This window comes from Centruroides sculpturatus, unplaced genomic scaffold (genome assembly GCF_000671375.1).
Source record: "Centruroides sculpturatus isolate CEXI.00-Female unplaced genomic scaffold, Cexi_2.0 scaffold740, whole genome shotgun sequence".
Taxonomy (NCBI): domain Eukaryota; kingdom Metazoa; phylum Arthropoda; class Arachnida; order Scorpiones; family Buthidae; genus Centruroides; species Centruroides sculpturatus.
The window spans coordinates 87696-105996 of NW_019385071.1; the positions used below are offsets into that span (position 1 = coordinate 87696).

Here is an 18301-nt window from a genome sequence, read left to right on the forward strand (position 1 = left end):
TGACGTTTTACCGCGTTTTACGTGTCCCTTTTAGCGGTTTTATACGAAAATTGTCGTAGTTTTTTCGCCCCGTTATAGGAATCTCCGTTATAAAAACCCGCGTTATAGGAAGCTACTGCATCTCAATTTAATAGACTAAAATTCAGTTTCGTCACTGAATAAGTAATAAAAAATTCCATGCTCATTTCAATCGGTCCGAATCGTAGGTGCGGCAAAAATATGAAATGTAATGGTTCAAATTTTTAAAAGATATTAATTATTCTGAAATTTTGCCGCCCCATAAAAGTGCCGCCCCCACTACGCTATGCCACTGCCTTCCACGACGAAGCATACACGCGGAATGAGACCCATGAGAAGAAATGAATAAAAAATGGTGCTGCGATCTAATGTAACGTCGTATGGTGACTTTTTGTTCGTATCGTGGAGCAAAAATATGTTCGAATTCCGTATGCTGGAGCGTTCGTATCCTGAGGTACCACTGTAATATCAATTGTAAATGTGATAAAGTTTTCAGAATAAAAATTAAAAATTGTGTAATCGTAGAAGCAGTAATAAAAATTAAAAGTTAGTTAAGTATTTGGAAAGATTTTGCTTTATTTACCATACTGATTTTTTCTGATTTGTAATTTATCTTTTGTTTTGCAACTGCAAATTGCATATAGAACAAATCTATTACTTATATTTATAAAATCGTATTAAGTTCGACCATACCGAAGATACAAACGACCTCCTTTATCTTCCTTCGACCTTTAATCAGAATTTAATAGCATCAATCTAAATAAACAAACCCTCTATGCGAAATTTATGAAATTTACGATACAAAGTACAGGAACTATCAAGCTTCAAATAAAGTGAACGAAATCGTGCCAAACACTCACTAACATTTATATGTACAGAAAACATTCAAGAATTTTTATAGATATCTCGACGTTTCAATGTGTCTTCAGTCTAAAAATTAAAAATCTTCAGGGGTAAGTTTCTGGCCGATTGCCATACTATTTCTCTGTTATATATATATATATGAGCGAACAAAGTAAAAATATAAATAAAAAAAATACACATTTTACTCCATATTATTACTTCTCATTATTTTTCTATACAGCAAATAATTAACATTCGCTTCGCTGAAAAATTTTCAATTAATTATCTGAAGCAGAAGAGTCAACGGTTTTTATATAGTGTTCGAAGTGAAGTAACATATAACATAAAAATCTCTTCGTACCGAAGAAAATTTTCTGTTATAGACAGGTTTTTCCTGTTTTTCATAACAGTTTAAAAACGTTTTTATTAGACGACATATATTTGAAATTTGAAATTTATTTCTCATGTCATTTGTCGACTGATTACACTGGCATTTGGCGAGCTTTTTCTACAGCAATCAGCTCGTCCAATCATGTTGAGCCACTCAAATTTCAAAATATTTAAATACTATTCTAGTTCGAAACGGACTGCAGTTGTTCTTTTCTGCTCGTTTTCATCGAACTAGTAAGACTTTAGAATTTAATTTCAATTCTATTCTTTGCATTTATTAGATGATTTTACTTTAACTTTGAATATTTAACTGATTTTTTCATTTTACTGAAATCATTCAACAATATCTAATTATAAATTGTGAGTATTAGGTCTTAACTGGTATAATTTGTTCTCTGTCGAGTAGGTAACTCCTGTTCACAATTTAAAAAATAAATAAGATTTTATATATATTAAGAAATGTAATATACAATGATATTAAAAATAATTACCCTATTCGTTACACAGAAGGACGGTTAACCGATGTATTAATGATTTATTTTAATTTTTATCTAATTTAAGTAATTTTTATAATTTCCTTCTAGTACTGTAGCATAATTATTTCAATTGATACATTCAAGTAGATATATGTGGGTGTGTATGTAAATATATATATATATTTATTTAATTATTTATATGTGTACATGTGTGTTTTCTAATTGTCTGCATATGAATCTTTATTTTCTAGGAAAATTTCAAAGTACTGTTTTATTACGTAAAGTGTTTGAATGAGCTTTTATTAATATTTCAATGGATTTTTTGACAACTGTGTTAAGCATTTCCCTGCTCTCTTCTTTATCCATATCACAGATAAGCTATGTAGAACTAGAGCAGTTTAAATACTATGAAATATTATCATTGAAAATGAAATTGTACGAAAACTTTAAAGCGGAATCTTATCGTGGGAAAACGACAATTACTGTAAAATTTCGGGCATTCAACAAGAATTTCGAGCTGAACCTGCGAGAAGACAATTCAATAACATCTCCGAGCAGCAAAGTCTTCATTGTTGGGCAAGAAATTATCAAATTATATCTAAAGAATGTGGCGGGGTCTTCCATTTACGAAGGAAACGTTTCGGGAGCTGAGCAATCTGTCGTAAACGGATATCTGCACCAAAACGGATTTATTGGTAAAATTAAATTAAATAATGAAATATATTACACAGAAACTGCCTCTACGTATTTGAAGGATGCAATTTATAAAGACAAATTGATAATTTATAAAGAAGTTGACATATTACCTATAGAATACAGAAGCTTGGATGGGAGTGCATTTTGTAGTACTCCTCTACTAAATGATTCAGTATCAACGAACTTATTCGATTATAACAAGATCTGGAGGTCAGACTTTTTCCAAAAATCTGCAATTAATAAAGAGTAAGTCTCGTTAATAATTCTTAGAATTATTATTAGTTACTATAAAGCTATTTGGATATTTTGTATAGTTACAATATTGTTTCAATTTGTATATTTAATGTCATACAGGAAAAAATTAATTTGCAATCTGGAAATCATGGCAGATCATACTTTTGTAAACCATTTTAATGGTGATCGGGCAACCATTCTTGCTGAAATGTTTTATTACGTGAAAGTGGCAGACAAAATTTTTCGAAATTTACATTTGGATAAGAGTGATTTATATAAAATAATCGGCTTCAATGTAGAGAAAATCACAGTTATAGAAGATGCGTCGAATCCTTACTATCATCTGAATTTTAATAACACTGATGATACAGAGTTTTTGTTTTTTTTGGGAATGACTGCGAAACAAACTTCGTGTTTATTTGTGAACTTCTCTCACAGAGATTTTGGTGTAGTACTTGGAAATACGTACGTAGGTATGTTTACTTTAATATCACTTCTAATAATGTATGAAAGTATGTGTTAATTTTTAGTGATTTATAAATCGAACAGTAATCTTTTAATAGGATTATAATGATAAGGAATAAGATAACGAAACGCATGGGGGATCTGCCAAAAAATATGCTCCACGGAGGACATTCATTAAGAATCATGCTCATCTTTACGTATTAGGAACGTACAGAAAACTTTTGAAGCTTCACATAGCCAACCTGTTGATGAGGAACGAGCTCGCGACTAACTGCCAGTGTCAACTATTGGCCGTGTAGATAAAACCATTGAAAATTGGTCACGCCTCTCCAACGGACGGGCTACGTGATGTATTCGAGGTTTTCATCGTGGTTATAACATATAAATATCGGGTCGTTTCCCCTAGAAGTCCTTTCAGCAGGCATCAGCTCGGCAGATTATTCATATGTTGCATTGCATTAACCTGAGAAGCCAAATCAAGTTTATGGCCAGTAATATGTAATTATGTACCACTAAACTGTAATTATGTTAATAATTCTTAACTTGTTGCCACATACAAAATCGCCTTACGGCACATCTTCATAAATTCAATATTTTTATACTTTTTTTTTAATTCCCTAATTTTTTCAATAACTTTCCTGGAAGTTTGTTAATGTTATACTTTTCATAATGACCATAGAAGATTCCGCTCAATGGCACAAAAAATAAATAACTAGGTTTCAGAATGGTAATATTTGAATTTCTTGTATGGCCCACTCGAGTGGGTTACTGGAATTGATATTCTTAATCTTGGTACACATTTTAGTCGAGTTCAGGATAGAGCACAACTGCTTTTAAGTTTTCTATTTGCTGTAAACAGTAGTCTATTTGAATAAATCTCAGTGCTGAAGTTGAAGAGAATGTAAATGNCTGTGTTAAGCATTTCCCTGCTCTCTTCTTTATCCATATCACAGATAAGCTATGTAGAACTAGAGCAGTTTAAATACTATGAAATATTATCATTGAAAATGAAATTGTACGAAAACTTTAAAGCGGAATCTTATCGTGGGAAAACGACAATTACTGTAAAATTTCGGGCATTCAACAAAAATTTCGAGCTGAACCTGCGAGAAGACAATTCAATAACATCTCCGAGCAGCAAAGTCTTCATTGTTGGGCAAGAAATTATCAAATTATATCTAAAGAATGTCGCGGGGTCTTCCATTTACGAAGGAAACGTTTCGGGAGCTGAGCAATCTGTCGTAAACGGATATCTGCACCAAAACGGATTTATTGGTAAAATTAAATTAAATAATGAAATATATTACACCGAAACTGCCTCTACGTATTTGAAGGATGCAATTTATAAAGACAAATTGATAATTTATAAAGAAGTTGACATATTACCTATAGAATACGGAAGCTTGAATGGGAGTGCATTTTGTAGTACTCCTCTACTAAATAATTCAGTATCAACGAACTTATTCGATTATAACAAGATCTGGAGGTCAGACTTTTTCCAAAAATCTGCAATTAATAAAGAGTAAGTCTCGTTAATATTTCTTAGAATTATTATTAGTTACTATAAAGCTATTTGGAAATTTTGTATAGTTACAATATTGTTTCAATTTGTATATTTAATGTCATACAGGAAAAAATTAATTTGCAATCTGGAAATCATGGCAGATCATACTTTTGTAAATCATTTTAGTGGCGATCGGGCATCCATTATTGCCGAAATGTTGTATTACGTGAAAGTGGCAGACAAAATTTTTCGAAATTTACATTTGGATAAGAGCAATTTATATAAAATAATCGGCTTCAATGTAGAGAAAATCACAGTTATAGAAGATGCGTCGAATCCTTACTATCATCTGAATTTTAATAACACTGATGAGACAGAATTTTTGTTCATTTTGGGAATGACTGCGAAACAAACTTCGTGTTTATTTGTGAACTTTTCTCACAGAGATTTTAATGTAGTACTTGGAAATACGTACTTAGGTATGTTTACTTTAATATCACTTTTAATAATGTATGAAAGTATGTTATTTTTTAGTGATTTATAAATCGAACAGTAATATTCTAATAGGATTATAATGATAAGGAATAAGACAATGCAACACGTGGGCGATCAGCCAAAAAATATGCTCCACGGAGGATATTCACTGGGAATCATGCTCATCTTTACGTATTAGGAACGTACAGAAAACTCGTGAAGCTTCACATAGCCAACCCCTTGATGAGGAACGAGCTCGCGACTAACTGCCAGTGTCAACTATTGGCCGAGTAGATAAAACCATTGAAAATTGGTCAGGCCTCTCCAACGGACTGGCTACGTGATGTATTCGGGGTTTTGATCGTGGTTGTAATATATAAATATCGGGTCGTTTTCCCTAGAAGTCCTTTCAGCAGGCATCAACTCGACAGATCATTCAAATGTTGCATTGCATTAACCTAAGAAACCAAAACGAGTTTATGGCCAGTGATATTACTCACTAAACTGTAATTATGTTAATAATTCGTAACTTGTTGCCACATACAAAATCGCGTTACGGCACATCTTCAAAAATTCAATCTTTTCATACTCTTTTTTTTAATCCTTTAAAATTTTTAAAATAACTTTCCTGGAAGTTTGCTAACCTTATACGTTTCATAACGACCATAGACGATTCCGCTCAATGGCACAAAAAATAAATAACTAGGTTTCAGGATGGTAATATTTGAATTTCATGTATGGCTCACTCGAGAGGGTTACTGGAATTGATATTCTTAATCTTGGTACACATTTTAGTCGAGTTCGGGATAGAGCAAAACTGCTCTTAAGTTCTTTATTTGCGGTAAACAGTAATCTATTTGAATAAATCTTAGTGCTGAAGTTGAAGAGAATGTAAATGCGTTTTAATTTTAAGGTTGCCAAATGACTGGTTGTTAGGTCGCACTATTGCTCTTTACGTGACGCAACTATTCTCTTACGTTTTCTGAATTCAATGCATGGAATGTAAATAGGACAAGACATTCTGCATTGTAATGTAGTATAGTATACTATACTATGCAAGAACAATGAATGTAAACATTCATCGCTGTTGCAATTTTTCTTAGAGTTCAAGTAAATGTATTCAAACACGCAGTATGGCTTCTTTTTAACTGAAGTTCGCAGATAGTATAATACCTTGAAAGTGAGTGGTGATAATTTTTTATAAAAAATTATATGCCGGATTGATTAATAATATATAATAGTGTTTAGTATTTAAATGTTATGTTATCCATAGTCTCAAAACTTTTTTTATAACGTTTTACATTAGAATCTCGCTAAACCGGCAAATCCTAGCGTAAGCAGGTGGACAGGTTGACAAGAATGCCGTATTATTGATAGTGCACAGCCCTACAGACAATGAATGATTCAGAAAACAATACCTAACGGTGACCTGTCACTCTTTAGTATTCTTTTTGGAGGGAGGCCGTTGGGGAAATTAACATGCAATATTGTGCACAGAAAGGAAACCACTGACGTGTATCCTAACTAACATTTTCATGGAAACGGGCAATGCATAGTAGGCGATCAGTCTGGAAGGTAGCCGGATAATAAAGAAGCCGGATTAGCGAGAGTCTTCTAAAATCGCATTTGTTAGTATTTCACTATATTAATATTTTTTATTGAATGTATATAATAGGAGAAGTTTGTTCTGGAAGCACGGAATATTTTAGTCGAAACGTAATCTCTGTAACTAATTTTCTACGAAATATTACACTATCAAAAGATATTGTCAGTTTAACATTGGTTCATGAAATAGGCCATACATTCGGAAGTGATCACGATCCACCAAATGACACTGTGTGTACACCCGGCAAATTTAATCATACTATAGGAAATTACATTATGTACGAAGCTCTGGAAACGCCTGAAATATTGTACAATCACTTGAAGTTCTCACCTTGTAGCGAAAGAAGTATGTACGATAATCTATTTGTAAATAACAAAGGTAATTAATTTTCATTTTTATAAAATTTTATGTATGAGAATATTTAATTTACACTATTACTTACGTCAATATAAAATACTGTTGAATGTACTGTAAGAAAATCAAGCAAACAGTTGCTGCAAAAGAAGTTTAAATTGCGCATGGGTCCATCTCTTATAATTTATTATTTTAAAATTTATATTATATCCANTTGACAACTGTGTTAAGCATTTCCCTGCTCTCTTCTTTATCCATATCACAGATAAGCTATGTAGAACTAGAGCAGTTTAAATACTATGAAATATTATCATTGAAAATGAAATTGTACGAAAACTTTAAAGCGGAATCTTATCGTGGGAAAACGACAATTACTGTAAAATTTCGGGCATTCAACAAAAATTTCGAGCTGAACCTGCGAGAAGACAATTCAATAACATCTCCGAGCAGCAAAGTCTTCATTGTTGGGCAAGAAATTATCAAATTATATCTAAAGAATGTCGCGGGGTCTTCCATTTACGAAGGAAACGTTTCGGGAGCTGAGCAATCTGTCGTAAACGGATATCTGCACCAAAACGGATTTATTGGTAAAATTAAATTAAATAATGAAATATATTACACCGAAACTGCCTCTACGTATTTGAAGGATGCAATTTATAAAGACAAATTGATAATTTATAAAGAAGTTGACATATTACCTATAGAATACGGAAGCTTGAATGGGAGTGCATTTTGTAGTACTCCTCTACTAAATAATTCAGTATCAACGAACTTATTCGATTATAACAAGATCTGGAGGTCAGACTTTTTCCAAAAATCTGCAATTAATAAAGAGTAAGTCTCGTTAATAATTCTTAGAATTATTATTAGTTACTATAAAGCTATTTGGATATTTTGTATAGTTACAATATTGTTTCAATTTGTATATTTAATGTCATACAGGAAAAAATTAATTTGCAATCTGGAAATCATGGCAGATCATACTTTTGTAAACCATTTTAATGGTGATCGGGCAACCATTCTTGCTGAAATGTTTTATTACGTGAAAGTGGCAGACAAAATTTTTCGAAATTTACATTTGGATAAGAGTGATTTATATAAAATAATCGGCTTCAATGTAGAGAAAATCACAATTATAGAAGATGCGTCGAATCCTTACTATCATCTGAATTTTAATAACACTGATGATACAGAGTTTTTGTTTTTTTTGGGAATGACTGCGAAACAAACTTCGTGTTTATTTGTGAACTTCTCTCACAGAGATTTTGGTGTAGTACTTGGAAATACGTACGTAGGTATGTTTACTTTAATATCACTTCTAATAATGTATGAAAGTATGTGTTAATTTTGTAGTGATTTATAAATCGAACAGTAATCTTTTAATAGGATTATAATGATAAGGAATAAGATAACGAAACGCATGGGGGATCTGCCAAAAAATATGCTCCACGGAGGACATTCATTAAGAATCATGCTCATCTTTACGTATTAGGAACGTACAGAAAACTTTTGAAGCTTCACATAGCCAACCTGTTGATGAGGAACGAGCTCGCGACTAACTGCCAGTGTCAACTATTGGCCGTGTAGATAAAACCATTGAAAATTGGTCACGCCTCTCCAACGGACTGGCTACGTGATGTATTCGAGGTTTTCATCGTGGTTATAACATATAAATATCGGGTCGATTCCCCTAGAAGTCCTTTCAGCAGGCATCAGCTCGGCAGATTATTCACATGTTGCATTGCATTAACCTGAGAAGCCAAACCAAAGTTTATGGCCAGTAATATTACTCACTAAACTGTAATTATGTTAATAATTCGTAACTTGTTGCCACACAAAATCGCGTTACGGCACATCTTCAAAAATTCAATCTTTTCATACTCTTTTTTTTAATCCTTTAAAATTTTTAAAATAACTTTCCTGGTAGTTTGCTAATGTTATACGTTTCATAACGACCATAGAAGATTCCGCTCAATGGCACAAAAAATAAATAACTAGGTTTCAGAATGGTAATATTTGAATTTCATGTATGGCTCACTCGAGTGGGTTACTGGAATTGATATTCTTAATCTTGGTACACATTTTAGTCGAGTACAGGATAGAGCACAACTGCTCTTAAGTTCTCTATTTGCGGTAAACAGTAGTCTATTTGAATAAATCTTAGTGCTGAAGTTGAAGAGAATGTAAATGCGTTTTAATTTTAAGGTTGTCAAATGACTGGTTGTTAGGTCGCACTATTGCTCTTACGTGAAGCAACTATTCTCTTACGTTTTCTGAATTCAATGCATGGAATGTAAATAGGACAAGACATTCTGCATTGTAATGTAGTATAGTATACTATACTATGCAAGAACAATGAATTTAAACATTCAACGCTGTTGCAATTTTTGTCGGAGTTCAAGTAAAGATATTCAAACACGCAGTATGGCTTCTTTTTAACTGAAGTTCGCAGATAGTATAATACCTTGAAAGTGAGTGGTGATAATTTTTTATAAAAAATTATATGCCGGATTAGTTAATAATATATAATAGTGTTTAGTATTTAAATGGTATGTTATCCATAGTCTCAAAACTTTTTTATAACGTTTTACATTAGAATCTCGCTAATCCGGACAATCCTAGCGTAAGCAGGTGGACAGGTTGACAAGAATGTCGGATTATTGATAGTGTACAGCCCTACATACAATGAATGATTCAGAAAACAATACCTAACGGTGACCTGTCACTCTTTAGTATTCTTTTTTGAGGGAGGCAGTTGGGGAAATTAGATGGAAAGATAACATGCAATAGAAATTAAACCTTTGACTTGTATCCTAACTATCATTTTCATAGTAATGGGCAATGCATAGGCGATCATTCTGGAAGGTAGCTGGATAATAAAGAAGCCGGATTAGAGAGAGTCTTCTGAAATCGCATTTGTTAGTATTTCACTATATTAATATTTTTTATTGAATGTATATAATAGGAGGAGTTTGTTCTGGAAGCACGGAAGATTTTAGTCTCAACGTAATCTCTATAACTAATTTTCAACGTAATATTACACTATCAAAACATATTGTCAGTTTAACATTGGTTCATGAAATAGGCCATACATTCGGAAGTGATCACGATCCACCAAATGACACTGTGTGTACACCCGGCAAATTTAATCATACTATAGGAAATTACATTATGTACGAAGCTCTGGAAACGCCTAAAATATTGTACAATCACTTGAAGTTCTCACCTTGTAGCGAAAGAAGTATGTACGATAATCTATTTGTAAATAACAAAGGTAATTAATTTTCATTTTTATAAAATTTTATGTATGAGAATATTTAATTTACACTATTACTTACGTCAATATAAAATACTGTTGAATGTACTGTAAGAAAATCAAGCAAACAGTTGCTACAAAAGAAGTTTAAATTGCGCATGGGTCCATCTCTTATAATTTATTATTTTAAATTTATATTATTAATTATCATAAAATCTTAATTTTATGGTTAGAGCTAAGTCTTATTTTTAAGATGATAATATAAATGCTAACAACATGTAAAATCTTCATTAAATTTGATCCTATTAAAAATACCATCTGTATCACTCCACCTTTCGACCTTTAAACACTAATATTTAATAGCATTAATACCTGTAGTAAATAAACTCCCCTGTTAAATTCCATAAATTTACCACAAAAGGCACAGAAGTTATAAAGTTTCGATATGGGTAGATAAAGTGGTGATATCCATGCATATAGAAAAAACCATATCATTTTGCGTTGATCGACGATTCAATGTTCGCTGAATCCGAAAATGTAGAAATCATGGAGAGATCATATTTGTCTTATTCATACAATTTCTCTGTTATGTAGAACTGCCAGGAAAGTAAAAGTAACGTTTCAGTCATACATTTTTCTCACGAAATACTTTTAAACATAAACTTAATAATTAAACTCTTATTTATCATTTCTATTAATTTTGTTTCTAAAGATGGGATTTACCACCCATGAGAAATTTGCCCGCGATAATTCAATTCCGGATCTCACAGAGCAGTAGGCTAAAGAAAATAATGTTTACATGAATAGCTTCAATAATATGTATTGAGTAAAATAATAACAATAAAACCATTGAAACAAAAAGTGATAATTACTTTTGAATGCATATTACATGATGACTTTCCTTGCGAAGAAACAAATATATTTTTTATAATAATGTAATGAATTGTATAATCGACAATTGTTTTGAANAAATCGCATTTGTTAGTATTTCACTATATTAATATTTTTTATTGAATGTATATAATAGGAGGAGTTTGTTCTGGAAGCACGGAAGTTTTTAGTTCCAACGTAATCTCTATAACTAATTTTCAACGTAATATTACACTATCAAAATATATTGTCAGTTTAACATTGGTTCATGAAATAGGCCATACATTCGGAAGTGATCACGATCCACCAAATGACACTGTGTGTACACCCGGCAAATTTAATCATACTATAGGAAATTACATTATGTACGAAGCTCTGGAAACGCCTGAAATATTGTACAATCACTTGAAGTTCTCACCTTGTAGCGAAAGAAGTATGTACGATAATCTATTTGTAAATAACAAAGGTAATTAATTTTCATTTTTATAAAATTTTATGTATGAGAATATTTAATTTACACTATTACTTACGTCAATATAAAATACTGTTGAATGTACTGTAAGAAAATCAAGCAAACAGTTGCTGCAAAAGAAGTTTAAATTGCGCATGGGTCCATCTCTTATAATTTATTATTTTAAATTTATATTATTAATTATCATAAAATCTTAATTTTATGGTTAGAGCTAAGTCTTATTTTTAAGATGATAATATAAATGCTAACAACATGTAAAATCTTCATTAAATTTGATCCTATTAAAAATACCATCTGTATCACTCCACCTTTCGACCTTTAAACACTAATATTTAATAGCATTAATACCTGTAGTAAATAAACTCCCCTGTTAAATTCCATAAATTTACCACAAAAGGCACAGAAGTTATAAAGTTTCGATATGGGTAGATAAAGTGGTGATATCCATGCATATAGAAAAAACCATATCATTTTGCGTTGATCGACGATTAAATGTTCGCTGAATCCGAAAATGTAGAAATCATGGAGAGATCATATTTGTCTTATTCATACAATTTCTCTGTTATGTAGAACTGCCAGGAAAGTAAAAGTAACGTTTCAGTCATACATTTTTCTCACGAAATACTTTTAAACATAAACTTAATAATTAAACTCTTATTTATCATTTCTATTAATTTTGTTTCTAAAGATGGGATTTACCACCCATGAGAAATTTGCCCGCGATAATTCAATTCCGGATCTCACAGAGCAGTAGGCTAAAGAAAATAATGTTTACATGAATAGCTTCAATAATATGTATTGAGTAAAATAATAACAATAAAACCATTGAAACAAAAAGTGATAATTACTTTTGAATGCATATTACATGATGACTTTCCTTGCGAAGAAACAAATATATTTTTTATAATAATGTAATGAATTGTATAATCGACAATTGTTTTGAAACAAATAAATTGTAATAATCGGAAATTTTATCAAAATGAATTCTCTGGTAATTTTGCTAAATATTTTTGTTTCTCTTTCTTTATCAATATCTTTACTAAATTATCAAAAATTGCATCAGATCGAGTATTACGAGATAATAGATTTTAAAACAAATTTAACTGAAGGTGAAACACTAGAACAAATAAGGATAAAGACAACAATTACGATGAAATTTCGAGCATTCGAATATAAATAATTTAAAACTGATACTGCGAGAAGACAATTCAATAATATCTCCAAGTGCCAAAGTCTATATAGTTGCAGACGAAATTATCAAATTATATCCGAAAAACATCGAAGGCTCTTTCTTATACAAAGGAACCGTTTCGTGAGACAAACAATCAATTGTAAATGAATACTTGCACAGAAATGGATTTATTGGCAAAATCCAATTAAAATACGATGCGTTTTTCACAGAAAACGCATTTGCGTACTCAAAAGACGAAACCTTTAAAGATATGCGAAATTATACTCCGACTTACGCGAATTCAACTTTCGCGGTTATAGCTATCGCGTAAGTTCGAGGAATTATTGTACTTATTACTTACAATGTTAGGTATTATTGTACAATAACTTACAATGTTGTTGCAGATGGTGTTTGCCGTGGAAACACAAAAGGAGCAAGTATAAACGTGGTATTTGTATTTAACATTGCTAATAAAAGAAGAGTTCCAAAGATGGAGATTAGTAAAAGTTTGCTATACGAAATAGGATCTTCGTTCGGGAGTACCCACGATCCACCTAATGATTCGGTGTGTTCACCTGGAGACCGAAGAGATTATTTAGGAAATTATGTTATGTACGGCGCTCTGATTTCTAACTATACTGATGGATCGTTGTACAACTGGCAGTTTTCTCCATGCAGAAAAATCAAATATACGATAATCTCTTCGTGAATAAGGGAGGTGCGTAATTTCAATTATTATTAAATATTATACACAGGATGATTTTAGATTCGATTAAAAAAATTCTTGCAATGCACTGTCTATATGATTTATTTACTTTTGCTGCTGTTATATATATCAGAGGAAAAGTATGGCGATCGGTCGAAAATGACTCCAAGATTTTTACAGTTTTTGGCTCAAGGCACTTTGAAACTTTGAAAAATGCAAAAACATTCGGAGGCAATTTCTCCATGTTTGAATGTTAGTGTATATATTGGGCAATATTTTATTTACACTATTTGAGGCTTAAAAATGTCTGTTTTTCGTCGAAAAATTCTGAAGTTTTGCAGGGAAGTTCGTTTATTAGGGAGATTGAGACTATTAAATTTTGGTGAATAAAAGTCAAGGAAATGATGAAAAAGATATATTCTCCCAGGAGGGTGACAACTAATGACGATTATATTCGTTATCAGCATTTAGAATTTTTGTAAAAAACCTACTCTTACCCTTAAAATTAAGCATTTTGCTATTTTGTAATATTAAAAGCATAAAAATTATTAATAGAATATCACAACAGATGGTGCCACAAATGTTGCCAGAAAAGTGAAGCAACTCGTCGCTGAAATTTTTAACTTAAATTCTACAGTTTTAACACAATTCCTTTTGATTTCAAAATTTTCATTTTTATAACCTGTTTTTAATTCCTGTAGCCATTTGCATGACGAAGCCAAAGTCAATATGTGGTAACGGAATAACAGAACAAGGAGAAGAATGCGACTGCGGAAGTATTGAATCCTGCGAAAAATTGGATCCGTGTTGTAATCCACCAGGATCACGCGCACCGTGTACACTCCTCAAACAATCGCGAAACTTTTGTAGTCCGCGGGAAGGCGATTGCTGCAACGAGAAGTGCGAATTTTTTGCGAAAGTGGAACAACGCCAATGTTTCGTGTACACTCCTTGCCGTGAAAAAATTCTCTACTGCAATGGATTGTCGCCATTCTGCCCGGAGGTGATTTTACCAGACGGAACATTGTGTTCGGGTCCTAATATCTGTAAATCTGGCAGTTGTCTCGTGGATGTTTGCAAAGATAACGGATTACAATTATGTAAATGTCCAAAAAGCTTAGAATGTCAGATTTGCTGCGCGGATAAGGAAGGTAATTGCAAATCGACATCAGACCGGAAGATTTTTCTACCAAATAGAACAATATTCGCCGTATTTCCAGGGACGCCTTGTAACAACAATAGTGGAAAGTGCTTAGTGTAAGAGAATTTTATTTTGTTAATTACCGTAAATAATATCTACTATACAATCTAATTTTTACTTTTGCAGGGATGGAACGTGCTATTCCAAATATATTCCTGAAAATTGGTGGAATACCTTCTGGCCATATTTATTACCGGTTCCGTCATTCATGACTTTCTATCTTTGCATGTTTTTGTATCGATATTCCAAAATGAAATTATTGAATTTTAAATTTTAAGAAAAGAATTGTTAATAAAAAAACGCTTTTACTTCACGTTTTAAAAGCAGTTTTTCATGAAATTAGTCTATAGGGAAATACTGTTGTTTTAATGAAATATTACTTAATAAGACACGCTTTACCACACTAATATGTGTTACGTCATACTTTTACATACCTCTGTTGTTTGATGATAATGTTTTATGGTGTTTCACGTCAGTCTGACGTGGACTGACGTAGCTCTGTTACTAATCACAAATATTTTTGCTGTTTTTTTTATGTGAGATCCACGAGTTTTGGGGGTTGTTTTAACCCATTTAACTAAAAAAAAATCTATGTAAACATCCGCCGATAGAAAAACTATCGAATAGTTACGGATCGGATGTCATTCCTATTGTCAGCAATCAGATGGAAAAGTCGACACACAGGTGTCAGAAAATGCACTGTCATCGGCAACATGAGCGATCACGTGACATTTTCCCGTCACAAGTGATTAAAAGCTCGTGCCCCAAAAGTTCAGGGCGATCGAACTAGAAGTTATACTTGGTAACTGTGCGCAGTCCGTCTCCCGGATCTCCATACAACGGACCCAAACCCACGAGAAGACAAGACACCGGAAAAAGACAGATTACGGTTTCGGACTTCCATACAGTTTGCCATATGAACGAGGACTGCGATTCCTGCGAAATTACCGACGCGTACTGTTCGTTTCCTCATAGAGGTATTTTTTGTTAACGATTTGTGTACTCTCTTTCCCTGCCACGGGAATAGGCTCAGCTAAGAGCTGCCGTTTTGTATATATTTAGTATTTAATCGCATCTAACCTCCTGTATGTTAACCTTAGATCTTAAAAGCTTTGTTTAATTGCTAACTTGTCTCCTGTCTATCCAAGGACACTTGTCGACTTGTTCACCCTCTCGCCAATCGCTAAAAAACCACCCAAAAGACAAAGTGGGCGAGTTTTACCAACTCGACGTGTAAGAGACAATTAGGAATTGACCCTGAGCCTTCGTATTCTCACATATAAATAATGTTTTATAGTGTTTTTATTCTTTTATTGACTGAGTACTGTGAAACAGTTACATTTCCTCACAGTGTTTCTACGTGTTTTTTTTTTGTTTTTGTTTATCTTTATTCAGCCAAAAATAAGATTTTTTAATTATCTATTTTTTTAAACAATGTTTATTGTACGACAGCCTGTACGATTTCTCTGAAAGGGAAATATTGAAAAAAATGACGTTTAATCTATATGTATTTTTCTTCCTAATCGAAAGACAGAGTCATATTTACAAATTCCAACTTTATCAAAGTGTACAAATGTTCTGAATCATCTTGAATAGTTCGAAAATATTTATATATTATTAAAACCCTGCTCGATTCTTACTGTGATTTATTAACTTCGCTACAATTTTTATATTAAAGCATATAAATTTTTTATAATCAGTAGCCAGTTTGAATACAATGACTAGTTATTTGCTGTGTCAATTCTTAAATTTCATATTATTGTTCTTATTGTGTGTGTGCTGCCCGTGTTTCAATATTTACACATCTCAACCTTTATTTTCAATTTATTCATCCAGATTAGAATTAAGTAGTGAAAATGTGAAAACAAGTGTGGTAAAGCCTATTTAATAGAACGATCTACAAAAGTGAATCAAATATTTTAAAAAATAAATTTATAATTATATTTATTTATTTATTATTATTTTCATATTAAATTTATTATAAAATTTAATTTAATACAATATATTAACCGGGCAGTTTTAGATACATAGACTACAGTGACTGTAAAAGAATATGTCCAGTTCCTTTTGCGCATATGCATCGACATACGCAATAAATGGTTTGAATGAAACATAATACTTAGGTAACAAAAGTAAAGTCATTGAGCATGCCAGTGGGAATCTCACAGACGGACAAAAGTCCTAACATAAGCACTTCTTCACTACCGTGAAACGTGCTAAAAAACCAAAAATGTTTTGTAAAATCCCTTTACCTGGTTGTCATTCGGTATAATAAGTTCTTCCTTTAAAATAATAACTATTTTCATATAGTGGATCAAATTATTAGCTTCCCAGAACGTAAAAATATGTACTTTGTCTTCTCCCACAAACTACGTCGTGGTCCATTCTGCGCTTGAATTCTGCGCATTCTGTAATTTGCCAATTTTCTCTCACAAGAAGTTTTCATCTATAAGTCTTTTTAATCTGCCAGAAATAAATTTTAAAAATTAAAGAAGATAAACTTACACGACGCATTTTTTATCGTTCAACTTTATCTTTTTCAATTCTCAGTGTAGTGTCTTCTATTTAGTAAATTGAAAAATATCGTAAGTAAATACTGACTCAAACAATAATAGTTTTGAAAATCCTATGCACTTACACATATATAAAGCACATAAACAGCAATATTATTCTGATTGAAAACTGAAATGAAAAGAGTTTTTCCACGAAATCATTCGAGACACTTCTCATAACCATTGGACCAATTGTCAGTTCCTCGTAAGATTTTTTAATTAAAAATTAAACTAATAAATATAACGTAGGGGAAGATCGCATTTACAATGTAGACAACGACTTAAAACGCAGATTTACGCATTTAGTTTATATTAATTGACACACTTCATTCCTCTAACTGAGATATTTATGCCAGCAATACTTTATCAATATTTCTCTTCTATAAAATTCAGCCGTAAGTAAAATTTCCACTGAAAATTGAATTCTCGACAACATTACCTTCCATCTTCTGCAAGAGAACTGAGCTTTCACTAAATTTTGAAAGATATTCCTCCCATTGTATCCGACAAATTCGTTTTATCTCAATGTTCCTCTCTGTTGAAACCATTTCAAAAAGGATTATAAAGCCTTTCCGCCCGATATGCCTTACATCAGTTATGCTTAAAAATTTTTAAATCATTAATTACAATTGTTAATTGATTATTACCTTCCGATATCCTCAAAGGCAATTCTTTGGCTAAATGTCATCACTTTAATGTAATTTATATATACCATATATTCCGGCGTATAAGACGACCCTCGACTTTTGAGAAGATTTTCTTGGGTTAAAAAGTCGTCTTATACGCCGGAATATATGGTAAGTAAAATCTCAGATCTTCGTAATAATAATATTGAAATAAGTAAAATGAAGTGTTCTATTGAAATATTATTTGTATATTTCTCATTAAAGGGAGAAATGCTGTCAATCTCATCTCTGCTACCTATAAAGTTCTGATCCCGAGTCGACTAACTACAGTTTTGAGAAGTTTAGAATTTCCAAACATGTATGGTTGCCTCAGTATGTGTTAGATAT

The 18301-nt window shown here is 32.0% G+C and overlaps 2 protein-coding genes and 2 long non-coding RNA genes across 7 annotated transcripts; 2 read left to right on the plus strand and 2 right to left on the minus strand.

The window, feature by feature from the left end:
* The first annotated feature begins 1624 nt into the window (after positions 1-1624).
* Positions 1625-7092, plus strand: LOC111634216 (disintegrin and metalloproteinase domain-containing protein 10-like). Its single transcript, XM_023378938.1, has 5 exons — positions 1625-2056; positions 4032-4397; positions 4515-4644; positions 4753-5105; positions 6776-7092. The coding sequence occupies exons 1-5, from the start codon at positions 2041-2043 to the stop codon at positions 7090-7092; spliced, it is 1182 nt and encodes a 393-aa protein (XP_023234706.1). The 5' UTR covers positions 1625-2040.
* Positions 7093-7280: 188 nt separating this feature from the next.
* On the plus strand, positions 7281-16085 carry LOC111634224 (disintegrin and metalloproteinase domain-containing protein 10-like). Of its 4 annotated transcripts, XM_023378950.1 has the most exons (6): positions 7281-7647; positions 7765-7894; positions 8003-8355; positions 11344-11652; positions 14237-14792; positions 14863-16085. In XM_023378950.1, the coding sequence occupies exons 1-6, from the start codon at positions 7380-7382 to the stop codon at positions 15011-15013; spliced, it is 1767 nt and encodes a 588-aa protein (XP_023234718.1). In that variant the 5' UTR covers positions 7281-7379; the 3' UTR covers positions 15014-16085. The 4 variants fall into 4 exon arrangements, with proteins under 4 accessions (XP_023234718.1, XP_023234717.1, XP_023234716.1 ...); XM_023378949.1 differs by lacking the exon at positions 11344-11652 and adding an exon at positions 10026-10334 and having other exon boundaries at positions 7281-7894; XM_023378948.1 differs by having other exon boundaries at positions 7281-7894.
* LOC111634226 lies at positions 10259-11239 on the minus strand. The gene is made up of 5 exons (XR_002758170.1): positions 11189-11239; positions 11040-11095; positions 10689-10912; positions 10399-10450; positions 10259-10315 (listed from the first exon to the last, which is right to left on the minus strand). It is a non-coding gene; the product is annotated as an uncharacterized LOC111634226 (long non-coding RNA).
* Positions 11514-12557, minus strand: LOC111634225. The gene is made up of 5 exons (XR_002758169.1): positions 12507-12557; positions 12358-12413; positions 12007-12230; positions 11717-11768; positions 11514-11633 (listed from the first exon to the last, which is right to left on the minus strand). It is a non-coding gene; the product is annotated as an uncharacterized LOC111634225 (long non-coding RNA).
* Positions 16086-18301: the final 2216 nt, after the last annotated feature.

Bases quoted from the DNA above. Each gene is read 5' to 3' on its own strand.
- LOC111634216 (XM_023378938.1), top strand. The intron at 4,645-4,752 runs GTAAGTCTCGTT...AATGTCATACAG, and splicing joins AAATCTGCAATTAATAAAGA to GAAAAAATTAATTTGCAATC. The intron at 5,106-6,775 runs GTATGTTTACTT...TGTATATAATAG, and splicing joins ACTTGGAAATACGTACTTAG to GAGAAGTTTGTTCTGGAAGC.
- LOC111634224 (XM_023378949.1), top strand. From the start codon at position 7,380: ATGAAATTGTACGAAAACTTTAAAGCGGAATCTTATCGTGGGAAAACG. The intron at 7,895-8,002 runs GTAAGTCTCGTT...AATGTCATACAG, and splicing joins AAATCTGCAATTAATAAAGA to GAAAAAATTAATTTGCAATC. The intron at 14,793-14,862 runs GTAAGAGAATTT...TTACTTTTGCAG, and splicing joins AATAGTGGAAAGTGCTTAGT to GGATGGAACGTGCTATTCCA.